General features: G+C 39.2%; 1 protein-coding gene across 1 annotated transcript in view; it reads left to right on the forward strand.

Moving 5' to 3' along the window:
- Positions 1-701: 701 nt before the first annotated feature.
- LOC148756080 (ankyrin repeat domain-containing protein 26-like) overlaps positions 702-12,376 on the forward strand; it is a 29,063-nt gene continuing 17,388 nt past the window's right edge. The window contains exons 1-2 of the mRNA XM_088789484.1: positions 702-1,072; positions 11,282-11,354. Coding sequence (XP_088645610.1) covers positions 11,327-11,354 — 28 coding nt within the window. The 5' untranslated portion in view covers positions 702-1,072; positions 11,282-11,326. The remainder of the gene's footprint in view (positions 1,073-11,281; positions 11,355-12,376) is intronic.

Below are 12,376 nucleotides of genomic sequence, written 5' to 3' on the forward strand. Positions count from 1 at the left end.
CACCCAGCACAACAACACCACCAACAGTAAAGAAAAAACAAATACACTCATGTAAAAACAATTGATAACCCACACTCAACACAAGCAAAAATATCAAAAATACACAAACAAAACAAAACAAAAAAAAGCAGTGCCAGTCTTTGCTTAAGCCTACCAAACAATCTCCAGGTTGTCCTCTGCTGTACCAAAGAGTCCTCTGCGTCTTGTGCAGGCAGAGCCGCTCACCTGGTGCCCAGAGTGACTGTAGGAAGACAGTTTTACATGTGCGGTGCTATGGGGTCTGGATGGTAGTTTTTACAAAGTCAGTGCATTTTCTTCTCTTGCCTGCACATATGCGCACTGAGAGTAACACAGCCAGCCCTGTGCCCAGGTCTCCTGATTCTTAGGGCACTTTTTCTGTGTGTGTGTGTGTGTGTGTGTGTGTGTGTGTGTGTGTAGGGTGGGAGCTGTGTCTGTCTGCCACCTACTGCTGATCCCTGGGAGTTTCTCCGCAGTTGTAATTGCCCTGCCCTAGGCAGGCCAGAAAGGTCGGGCTGGGGGTGGAGGAGTCTTTTCTCTCCCAGCCCAGCAGTGTCACACTCTTCCAGGCCTCTTCCCTGAGTCAGAGCTGCAAACCGGGTCTTCCCAGATCCCGATCGCTCTGACTCCTCTGTAATCTGACACTACTCCTCAGTTCAGGGGCCAGCTTGAGTCTCTGGAAAGGCAGGGGTAGGATTGGGAGAGTGGGGGGAGGGGCCCAGATATGGAGTTTGTGTCCTTTGTCTGACCTAGGGCCCAGCCGGAGGTCTCAGCTGAAGTTACTGCCTCAAATGCTGGATATGCTTCTTTCTTGGCAAGAGAGATCAGCTGTGGGACACAAGGAAAGAGCCCACCTCCTGGCTCTTGTGGTCTCTGTTCTGTCCTGGGATCCTCTGTGTCTCCGCAGCCGGGGATACCGGCCACGTCTCCACTCCGCCCCCTTCTGTCTTCCCCTGCTCGCCCAATTTGCCCACCTTCATTCAAGTAATCCTTGAACGAGTCTCTTAGCTGTTCTGTGTGATGAGCAGAGTCCATTTGATGGGTTCAATTTGTGGTAAGTTCCAGAGGAGAACTCAAGGAGACCACCTCGCTGCTGCCATTCCTATTATGTCACTCTTCTATGTATCTTTTGATCTATCCTCTTATTTCTTCTTTGACCAGGTCATTCTTTAAAAGTATGTTGCTTAATCTCTATGTATTTGTGGTTTTTACCTGCTTTCTTTTTGCAGTTGATATCCAATTTCAAAGCCTTGTGATCAGAGAGTATGTTTGGTATGATTTCAATTTTCTTAAGTTTGCTGAGGCTGATTTTATGGTCAATAGATGATCTATCCTTGAGAATGTTCCATGTGCACTAGAAAAAAAAATGTATAGTCTGATGTTTTAGGATGAAGTGCTCTGTAAATGTCAATTATGTCTATTTCATCTAATGTGTCATTTAGAGCTGCTATTTTTTTCTTTATTTTCTGTTTGGATGATCTAGCCATAGCTGTCAATGATGTATTTAAGTCCCCTAGTGTAATTGTGTTTTGGTCAATTTCTCCCTTTAGTTCTGTTAGTAGTTGCTTGGTATATTTCGGTGCTCCCTGATTGGGGGCATAAATATTGATGACTGTTATGTCGTCTTGTATAGTCCCCTTATCATTATGAAATGTCCATCTTTGTCTCTTGTTACCTTTTTTATCCTGAAGTCTGTTCCATCTGATATCAGTATGGGTACACCTGATTTTCTCTGGGTACCATTTGCTTGGAGTGTCAATTTCCACCCTTTCACTTTGAATCTATGTCCTTGTAGCTGAGATGTGCCTTTTAGAGGAAGCATATGGTTGGTTTAGTTTTCTGATCCAATCAGCTACTCTGTGCCTTTCTATTGGTGAGTTTGGTCCATTTACATTTCAGGTGATTATTGATATGTGAGGATTTCCTATCATTCTATCTTTACTTTTCTGGTAAGACTGTGTCTCCATTGTTTCTTTACCTTTTTGTTGTTGTCTCTTATTTCTATGTGGTGGTATTCTATGATTTTTCCCTCTGTTTCTTCTTTTATTACATTACATATTTCAGTTCTGGATTTTTTTTTTTTTTTGAGTGGTTACCATTAAGTTTATGTAAAAGAAAGTTTGATATTCAGAGTATTCTATTTTCTTCAGCATGCTTACTTTCTCCATTCCCATATTCCAGTTCAGGCCTTTACTCTCCCCCCTTTTATGTTTTGGTTGCCACAAATTGTCCCTGTTGATGCTGGTCGAATAGCCTCCTTCAGTATTTCTTGTAGTGCTTGTCATGTGTTAGAATATTCCCTCAGCTTCTGTATGTCTGGAAAGGTCTTTATTCCTCCTTCATATCTAAAAGATATCTTTGCTGGATATATTATTCTTGGCTCATAATTTCTCTCTTTCAATAGCTTGAATATTTGGTTCCACTCCCTCCTGACTCACAGAATTTCTGCTGAAAAATCTGATGATAATCTAATGGGCTTTCCTTTGTGTGTTACCATCTTCTTTTCCCTGGCTGCCTTGAGGATTCTTTCTTTGTCACTAATTTTTGACAGCTTCAATACAATGTGCCTTGGAGAAGGCCTGTTGGGGTTGAGGTAATTAGGTGTTCTGTTTGTTTCTTGGATTCAAGGATCCAGTTCTGTCCACAAGTTTGGGAAGTTCTTATCGACTATTTGTTTGAATATATTCTCTGTTCCCTTCTCCCTTTCTTCCCCTTCTGGTATGCCCATTTTTCTTATATTGCTCTTTGTGATGGAGTCAGAAAGTTCTTGTAGAATTCTTTCATTTCTTTTAAGTCTCAAGTCCTTTCTTCTTCCATCCCTGTCATTTCCAGATTTCTAGCTTTGATGTCACTGATTCTTTCCTCCATCTGGTCAACTCTACTACCTAAACTGGCTATTTCATTCGTCATTTCTTTTGATTTCTTAATCTCCAGAAATTCTATTTGGTTCTTTTTAAAAATTTCAATCTCTTTTGTAAAATGTTCATTTTGTTCTTGATTATGTTTCTGAGTTCATTAAACTGCCTGTCTGTGTTTTCTTGCATCTCGTTGAGTTTTTTAAGAACTGCAATCTTGAATTCTCTGTCAATTAAGTCACATATTTCTATATCTTTAAATTCGTTTTCTGGAGACTTTTCATTTTCTTTCTGAGCTGTCTTGTTGCCTTGGTTATTCATGGCAATAGATGATTTATTATTTGTCTTCTTAGATATCTACAGGAGTGAGTTCTGCAACCGGATGATAGAGAGAGTTCTTTCTTTTGTTTTCCAGTAGGTGTTGGGATAATGTTTTATTTTCTCTCTGACTGCATCCTTTAATTCTCTTTCACACTGTAGTGTTATGTTTTCTCTGCACATTTCCAGCGTCTCTCACAGTGGTGCAGTTCCCTGGAAGGCGGCGTCTCCTCTGTGAACAGTTCACTGGGGTCATAAGGCACTGCCTCGTGGGGGGATGTGGAGAACTTCTGAAGTTCCAAAGCTCTTCCTGCATCAGATTCAGAGCCCATGCATTTCAACAGTTCTGTTTACTCTTGCAGGGATTCACCCAGATAGGTGGGGACAGGGGTGGGGGTGGGGTTCTGAGAGTTGGCTCAGAGCAATGGCTGTGATGGCCACCTCAGCCAGTCCTGTTTCCACAGCTTCCTCCCCTTTGCTGGAAGTACTTGTGCTGTGAGTCCTTGACTGCAGACCACAGTTCTCAGAACTGCAAATATTCTGTTCATTGATCTGACACTGCTACTGTTCTGCTTCTAGCACTGGGCAGGTTGGGGTGGGGTGAGCTCTGGGAGGGTTGGGAGGGGGCAGCTAGTCTCAGTGCCTAAGGCTTCCTTTCTTTACTTGGCAGTGAGGGCTTAAACCACTGTTTTCAGCCTTCTTCCCTCAGTCTTTGCTCCGAGGTCTCTGCCGTTAACGTTAGGTTCAGCCGTGTTATATGCTGTCCCCTCAGCCCTGTGGGCCATAAGCAGAGCCCTAACAGTCCGAGTTCTTCCCTCTCCCGCAGCTGCACTAGTTTCGGGATGCAGGGAGCTCGGAGCACCACGCTAGGTAGGTATGGGTCCTGAGCCTGCACGGCCCCCGTCTCCACACTTCTCCCTTCCCTCCTCCACCGCTCGAGCAATTAGTCCACCTTTATGCTATTGCAGTAGTGAGCCCCTTAGTCTTGCTGGTCTGCTGCGCAGGGAGTCCTTTGTGGAGTTATAGTTGTTCAACTTCTTATAAATTCCAGGCAAGATTTCAAGAGGCTCACCTCACACTGCCATTTTCACGACGTCACTCTTTCTTTTGTCCCCTTAAGTTTAGGAAGTATTGAACATGGGGACTGAAAAAAAGAAGAGGCTGGGAAATATATAGTGACAGTAAAATTTTATTGGGAGGTTTCCCACAGTGATGGAGATACGCAATTTGGTTAAGGGTAAGGAATCTTAATGTGACTTTTACATTACATCAACGGGACTTTTATAATACTTGTGCCTACGTGAAATCTGTAATGGATTCATTTACTTATTGTAATAGTCATGAAATCTTCCTGGTACATTTCAGTTTTAAAACTATGTAGCATATAATATATAGTTTTATTTTATTACACTTTGTATTTTGGTATCACATAGTTGGTAGGCGTGAGTGTTTTCTCTATATATTTTTTTTCTTTTTCTTCAGGTATATTCAGTTGATATTCAATATTATTTTATATTAGTTTCAGGTATACTGGGTTCATCATTTAAACTAAAATAATAGAAATTTTGAAAATTTAGAATTCAAGTTCTCTATCTCAAAACCCGTATTGCAAAGGGATTCCACTATGTCCTCAATCATTACATTATGAATATATTTAAATGTCTTCATCTAATTGAAGAGTACATGTTTTGCATAAATTAATAACCAATTTTAGAAGCAGAGATTCTTTTTTTTAATTTATTTTTTAAATTTATTGGGGTGACAATTGTTAGTAAAATTACATAGATTTCAGGTGTACAATTCTGTATGACATCATCTATAAATCCCATTGTGTGTTCACCACCTAGAGTCAGTTGCAGAGATTCTTAAACCATATAGTGAAATGTCAAATTTCAGAAAGTTTTTAGTTTTGTTTTTTAAATGTAAAATTTTTCATTTCTCTTACAGTTGACATTCAATATGATGTCAGCCTCAGGTGTAAGCATAGTGGTTAGGCATTTATATCATGTATAAACTGGTACCCCAATTAGTGTGGTATCCCTGACACCGTACTTAGTTATTACAATGTTTTTTACTGTATTCTTTGTGCTGTGCTTGACATCTTCATGACTATTTTATAACTGCCAATTTGTACTTCTTAATCCTTTTACCTTTTCAAGCATCCCCCAACACTCCTCGAACCAGGCAACGATCTGTTAGTTCTCTGCATCTATGAGTTTGTTTCTCTTTTCTATGTTTACTTATTTTTTTTTACGTATCACCAATAAGTGAAATCATGTGGTATTTCTCTTTCTCTATCTGACTTATTTCACTTGGAATAATACCCTCTAGTTCCACCCACATTGTCACAAATGGTAAGATTTTATTCTTTGTTACAGCAAAGTAGTATTTTGTTGTATCTATGTACCACTTCTTCTCTATACAAGATGATGGGTACTTCGGTTGCTTCCTTATCTGGACTAATGTAAATAATGTGGCAACGACCATAGAAATACATATATCTTTTCAAATGAGTGTTTTGGATTTCTGTGGAGGAAAACCCAACGTGGGATTGCTTCCCCACATGGTAGTTTTATTTTTAAAGTTTTGAGGAACTTACACGTTGTTTTCCATTGCGGCTGGCCGAATTTGCAGTCTCACCAACAGTGCACAAGGGCTCCGTTTTCTTCACATCCTCACCAACACTTGTTATTTGTTGAATTATTGATGATGGCCATTTTGATAGGTATGAGGTGATAGCTCATTGTGTTTTTAATTTACATTGCTCTAATGATTAGTGACACTGAGCATCTTTTCTTATGTCTCTTGGCTATCTGTATGACCTCTTTGGAGAAAAGTCTATTCAAGTACTCTTCTCATTTTGTAATTGCATTGTTTGCCTTTTGGTGTCAAGTTTTATGCCTTCCTTATATATTCTTTATATCAACCCTTTCTCAGGTATACCATTGGCAAATATCTTTTCCATTCATCCGGTCATGATTTCATATTGTTGGTTTTCTTTGCTGTGCAAAAATTTTTCAGTTTGATGTATATATATGGGTCTTGTATTCTTAACTATTCAGCCACCTTATATCTTGACTGGAGCATTCAACCTATTTACATTTAAAGTAGCTATTTGTAGGTATGTAGCTATTGACATTTTATTTTAGTATTTCGCCTCCTCCTCCTCCTCGTTGTTTTTCTTCTGTTTCTTCTTCTTTAAGGTGTGGTTTTTACATTTTTTGTAATACTGGTTTGCTGGTGCTCAACTTCCTTACCCTCTTTTTCTTGGCAAGTTCTTTACGTCTCCTTTGATTCTAAATGAGAGCCTTGCTGGATATAGTAATCTTGGTTGTAGATTATTGCTTTTCATCACTTTCAATATTTCTTGCCAATCCCTTCTGACCTGCAAATTTTCTGTTGAGAGATCACCTGACAGTCTTATGGAAGCTCCCTTGTTCATAACTAACTGCTCTTTTCTTGCTGGTTTTAATATTCTCTCTGTGTCTTTCCCCTTTGGCATTTAAATTATGATATATCTTGGTGTGGACGCATTTGGGTTCATTTTGTTTGGAACTCTCTGTATTTCCTACGCTTGTGTGTCTATTTCCTTCTCAGGTTGGGGAAGGTTTCTGTCATTATTTATTCAATGAGGAGTTCAATTCCTGGATTTCTCTTTCTTCTCCTTCTGATAGACTTACAAATGTAATTACATTTGATGTTGTACAAGAGGTCCCTTAAAGAATTCTCTGTCTTTATTTTATTTTGCTTATTATTCATTTTTTTCTTTTTCTATTCTCTTTGGGTGCTTTCTGCTACCTTTTCTTCCAAATCACTGATTTGAACCTCTGCTTCACCAAATGTGGTGCTGATTCCATCTATAAATTATTCATTTCAGACTTTTTTTAATGATGTGTATGTCCTCATTATGTATGCTGTCTCTTTGTTGAAGTTTTACTGAGTTTATCTATTCTTCGCCTAATTTCATTGAGCATCCTTATAACTAGTATTTTGAACTGTGTATCTGATAGATTACTTGTCTCCATTTGGTTTAGTTCTTCTTCTAGAGTTTTTTCCTGTTCTTTCATTAGGGAAATGTTTCTTTCTCTCTTTTTTTTTTTAACTGCCTCTCTGTGTTTGTTTCTATGTATTATGTAGATCTGCTAATTCTCCTCATCTTGGCAGCATTGGCTCATATAACAGGTGTCGTGTGGGGCCCAGTGGTACAGTCTGGTCACCTTAGCCAGGTGCTCCAGAAGCTTGTGTGGGTGGTGTGTGCCCCCCTGTTGTACTTGAGCCTTGGATGCTGTTGGCACATCAGTGTGTGGAATCGACCCTCAGGACGACTGGCTGTGACTACAGTACATGAGCTGATGTATGTGGGCTGACCTCGCAGAGTGAGATCGGCTGTAGCAGGGCTCTGGTGTCTGCTCAGACCATGGCTTGGGCGTGTCATTTATGGAGCTAATTGGGTGTTGTTCTGGTGTTGCTGAAGCTGATCACCAGGTGTGTTGGATTTGGGGCCTCATGGGAGGGGCTGTGGGGCAGGCCCAGGTCAGCTGCTGCTAGTGCCCAACCCAGAGCCACCTAATAGAAGCCACAAAGTGACCTAGTCTTGGTAGCTGCCTTTGTGGGTTTGGAGGCACCGAGAAGAGCCTATGCTGTGACGCAAGACAGGATGATGGATAGGATACCAGAAAGAAACGGAGGTCCTCAATATCATAAATTGCAGCCTGAGTGACTGTCTTAAAACAGAATTGTGATGATGCAACACCTCTGCTTACTGAGTGACTCCCCACTACGTGAGGGTAAAATTCATAGGCTAGCATGACACGTGCCTTCTTTGATTTGGTTCTGAAACTGCAGTGGTATCTCCATCCCGTTCTCAGTGTTCCAGGCTTACCCCATTCCTTTGCGCCCTCACTTGCAATATGTTCTTTCATCATCAGGCTTTTGCTCGCGCTGCCCTTCTGGAATCCCCTTCACGCCTTCCCTCAGCACCTTGCATAACTGTCAAGATGCAGCCCTATCTTTGCCGCATCTGCTGAGCTTCCCTGGTACAACTGACTGTTGTCTCTTTTGTGCCCTTACGATACTTGACTCATTTGGGCTGTTGAAGTGGAGAGCGGTACTTTTCTGCTCTTATTTTTTCATGTGTTATATTATCTCTACTCGTACTAGCGTGTAGGACAGAATGTCTCATTTATATTTCCAGCTTCCCCTGGGTCTGTGCCTATGATTTGATGGCTACAGTAAAGTTTTTTGTCTTATCGACGGATGGACTGAGTGAGTGAGTGAACGAGTAAATGAATATGATGTTTTCTGAAGTTGGGTTGTTTTTTCTTTTTCCTTTCTTTTTTTTTTTTTTAATAGAAAGAAGCAACCAAACCGGCAATTGGAAAAAGAGAAAATGGTGTGGATATTATTGAAAGTGCTCCACAAGAGCAAACAAGCAATGATAATTTGACTTGTGCTGATGGAGCACACCAGAATAATATGAGTGGTAATTTAGTGACTATCTATGAATTCTTTCTAGCTTAAGTGCTGCTGTAAACAAATCTAACATGTGTAGATCCAAATGTGATATTTATTTCTTTTAAGCATTTTTTCTATCTTTTTTCAAAAGTATCCCCACTACTAACAACTGCTTCGTCTTGCAAATGCTTCACCCCCTGAAATTCTTTTCTGCTATTACTTTTATGGAAATATTCATGACTGAATGTGTATTCAAAATGCAAGTAACATATGTTCACATTAATGTATCTGTGACTACATTTTATAGTTAGAAAGTCATCATTAGGATTAGGACAAGAGGAAGATGAAGAATCACCTTGGCATTCTGAGGTACTGTCTTTCACTATTATTATTATTATTATCATTATTATTTGAAATATCACCATTCTGTGATGTGAAAACGAAAAAGGTATGCTTTGACTTTACTTTCTCACCCCTACATTTCCCCATACACACCAATTTTTATGGTTTCGCCTGTAATTATTAAACTGGCTATATGTAATATAATGAGACAGCGTAGTACAATTCTGCTAACTTGCAAGTTTCTCTTAAGGCAGTCAGTGTAGTATAGTATAAAACACAAAGGTTTCCAAGTCATAAGGAATCAGTTTGGGTTCTGAAGTTAAGTTTACCTAAAAGCTAAAGAATTATTCCAGCTCGAACTATGCCCAAATGCATGACTCTGTGGTTTTTGTAGATTGCAAATGTCCTAATGAATTTCAGAAAGAATTTGGATTGTAGGGTTTTTTATAATTTGGAACTTGAAAAGATAGCGCCTGGGACATTAAAGTATTATTATATTTGTAATGTGAAATAGATCTGAAAGAAACCGTTCCAGTGAAGGAAGATCATAGTGGATAGTAATAATACGTAGGATTATACTAACAGTAATCAACTGAGCGCTGTTTTAATACAGGGCAACTGTCTTGTTCAGTTAAAATAGCGTGCATTGAGTAACTTGATGACAACCGTACTTGTAGTAATAGAGGTACAATGTAATGATGAGCTACATGAGGTGACAGCTGTGGAAAGATATAAGAAAGGTGTGATCTTCTGATATAGGCAACTGCTGCCTACTGGTACAGACACTGTGTTTGATGATAAGAACAGACTAGAATTCTGGATGGGTCACTTACTAGCTATGGGATCTTGGGGAAACTTCTTTTTAACCTGTCAGATGTCAGTAACCTCATTTGTCATAATGGTACTAATGACTACCTTTCAGGTATGTGAAATGCACAAATGTGGTAACAAATGTGAAAACACTTTTAAAACTGAAAAGGGAGCTATAGAATGTAAAACACAATGATCATAGTGGGATACAGTGACTTACTAAATATCGGGGACACTTTTTGTAAACCTGAAGGACAATCAAATGGCAGTAGTGTCAAGAACAGAATGGAAAAGTTAGAAGGGGCATGTGGATTTCTAATCTGGGGGATGTTAAATTTCAGGAGACTGTGATTGGCGGTACCCCATAGATGTGTAGTGTTTCGGTTCTTGAGGCTTTGTTGGTGCGAGCTCAATATTTTCACCTTGAGTAAATTTCTAGTTGGATACCAGCTGGGCAGTTAGACACTGAATGGAGAAGTTCAGGGGACAGCTGTAGCTGTAGAAGCAGAAAACAAGTGAGCAACAGTCCATTATAAGTCACTATATCTGCGTCATTTAAAGAGAATGGAGAATGCTGGGTTAGAGAATATTGTCAGGGGTGGGGGGCATGGTTATAGTTGGAATGGGAGTGGGAGTGGAATTTCGGGGGTCAGGAAAGATCTTTCTGAGTGTGACAAAAACTGCCAAGTGAAGCATGAGAAGGAGCCAGTCATGTGAAGATCTAGGAGCAAAACCTGCTGGACAGAGACAATGGATCGCATCTGTCCATCATTGTATTCTAATGTCTTGGAATGGCCAGGAAGCAGGAAGTGGGGTAACCATCATCAAACCATTTTTATATTTGTTGTTTTGTGTGGGAAATAAATAAATGTGTATAGTAAGTGACTGGTACATTTTAGATGGTTATAATAAATAAATGTTCTTATTTTTGCCCGATTAGAGATCATTATACTTTTTTTAAAAGTTGCATAACTATATATAACATTTTTCCTATTATTTATTGAATATAATTTAATGAAAAGCTTTTCTTATCTCTTTGCCACTTGGTTCAATCATTTTTTCTATCAAAATTTTTGTCAAATAAGAGTTCGGTTTTTCCTAGCTCTTGTTGACCTAGATGAAGTAGGTTCCAAAATATTCTGTTTAAACTCAACTGGGCATACACCAAGGTTTCTTACCATGTCAAGCAAGTATCTTGTTTTAACACTAAAAAACAAATCTTCATTAGAAATATTTAACAGTTATGTCAAGTACACTTATCAAAGTATTAGGTTGTTGCGAAAGTAATTGCGGTTTAAAAGGTTAAAAAAACCCCGCAAAACTGCAATTACATTTGCACCAACCTAATATTGCTTAAATACATATTTTTCAAAAAGTCCTTTTCTTGGTGGTGATAACACTAATATTTTTATCCTGAATTATTAACTAGAAATTGTATGAAGTGTCCATTAGTTACTAATCGTCCTGTTTCCTAACCCATTCAGACGAGCATTGAAGTGGAAGATCCTGGTCCTCACGAAGGTGTAGGAATGGACGATGTGCAACCCTTCAGACCAGGTACACTTTGCAATACCAGTTTAATTTTGGGAAGGAGTACGCAAGGACATTTGGCATGCTCACAGTCTTCTATTCAGAATTCCTTTCTTTTGTTACAATTTAATTGAAGGATTTCACATAAGCAACATGATGTCACTGTTGGTATTGATGTTTGAAAAAAAAGACATCGACAGGAATAAGAAAACAAGATTTTAAAAATGTGACTTTAATTCAGATGTTTCTCCTCTTGATTCGATATCCTAAATGTCCCAGTTTGGAACCCCTGTACTTAATAGGGGTTCTCAGAGGTTAATTATCACACTGGAAGATATTTCCAGGGTTTTAAAATGGTTCTTTGAATTTTGACCTTTACCCAGAGTAAGCCTCAGTTGCTACCATGTCAATTGTGTTTTAAATTTACTTCCTCTTAGTGTTGTAACACTGATGGTCTTAAGACAACCAGATGTTCTGCTGAGCAGACACCGGGTGTGTGTGTACGGGCGCTTATGGTGTCTTTGATTATTAAAAATGGGAGAAGTAATTAATGGTAATGAATATTTGGTAGACACAATCTTTGAAAACAGGAATTCTGAAGCTTTTGTGCCTTGGGATGCTTTTATGCTATTAAAAATTATTGAGAATTCCAAAGAATATTTTTAAGTCGGTAGTCTCCGTAGATAGTTACAGTATTAGAAATAAAAACTGAACAATTTAAAATACGAGCACACACAGTCATGCATTCCATGAGCCATTAGAGCTGCGACCCAGTCACCATCAGACCTATGATGTTACCATCAGAGCTGTGATATCACGGCTGTGGAGAACTCTACTGTACACTTAGAAGAGAATGAGAGTGACAATGGCAAATGACATTTAGTATTTCTGTGAAAATAGTTGTGACCTTTTCGGGCCCCATGACTTACAGATCTTGGGACTTCAGGGATTCTTACATGACATTGGAAACCACCGTTTGAAATGATGTACGGGCTTCCTGGACGTGAAATGATAAAACAGGCTTTAAAGCTTCACTTCTACAATTGTGG

This window comes from Rhinolophus sinicus, chromosome 13 (assembly GCF_057876585.1).
Source record: "Rhinolophus sinicus isolate RSI-liver-muscle chromosome 13, RSI-T2T, whole genome shotgun sequence".
NCBI lineage: Eukaryota > Metazoa > Chordata > Mammalia > Chiroptera > Rhinolophidae > Rhinolophus > Rhinolophus sinicus.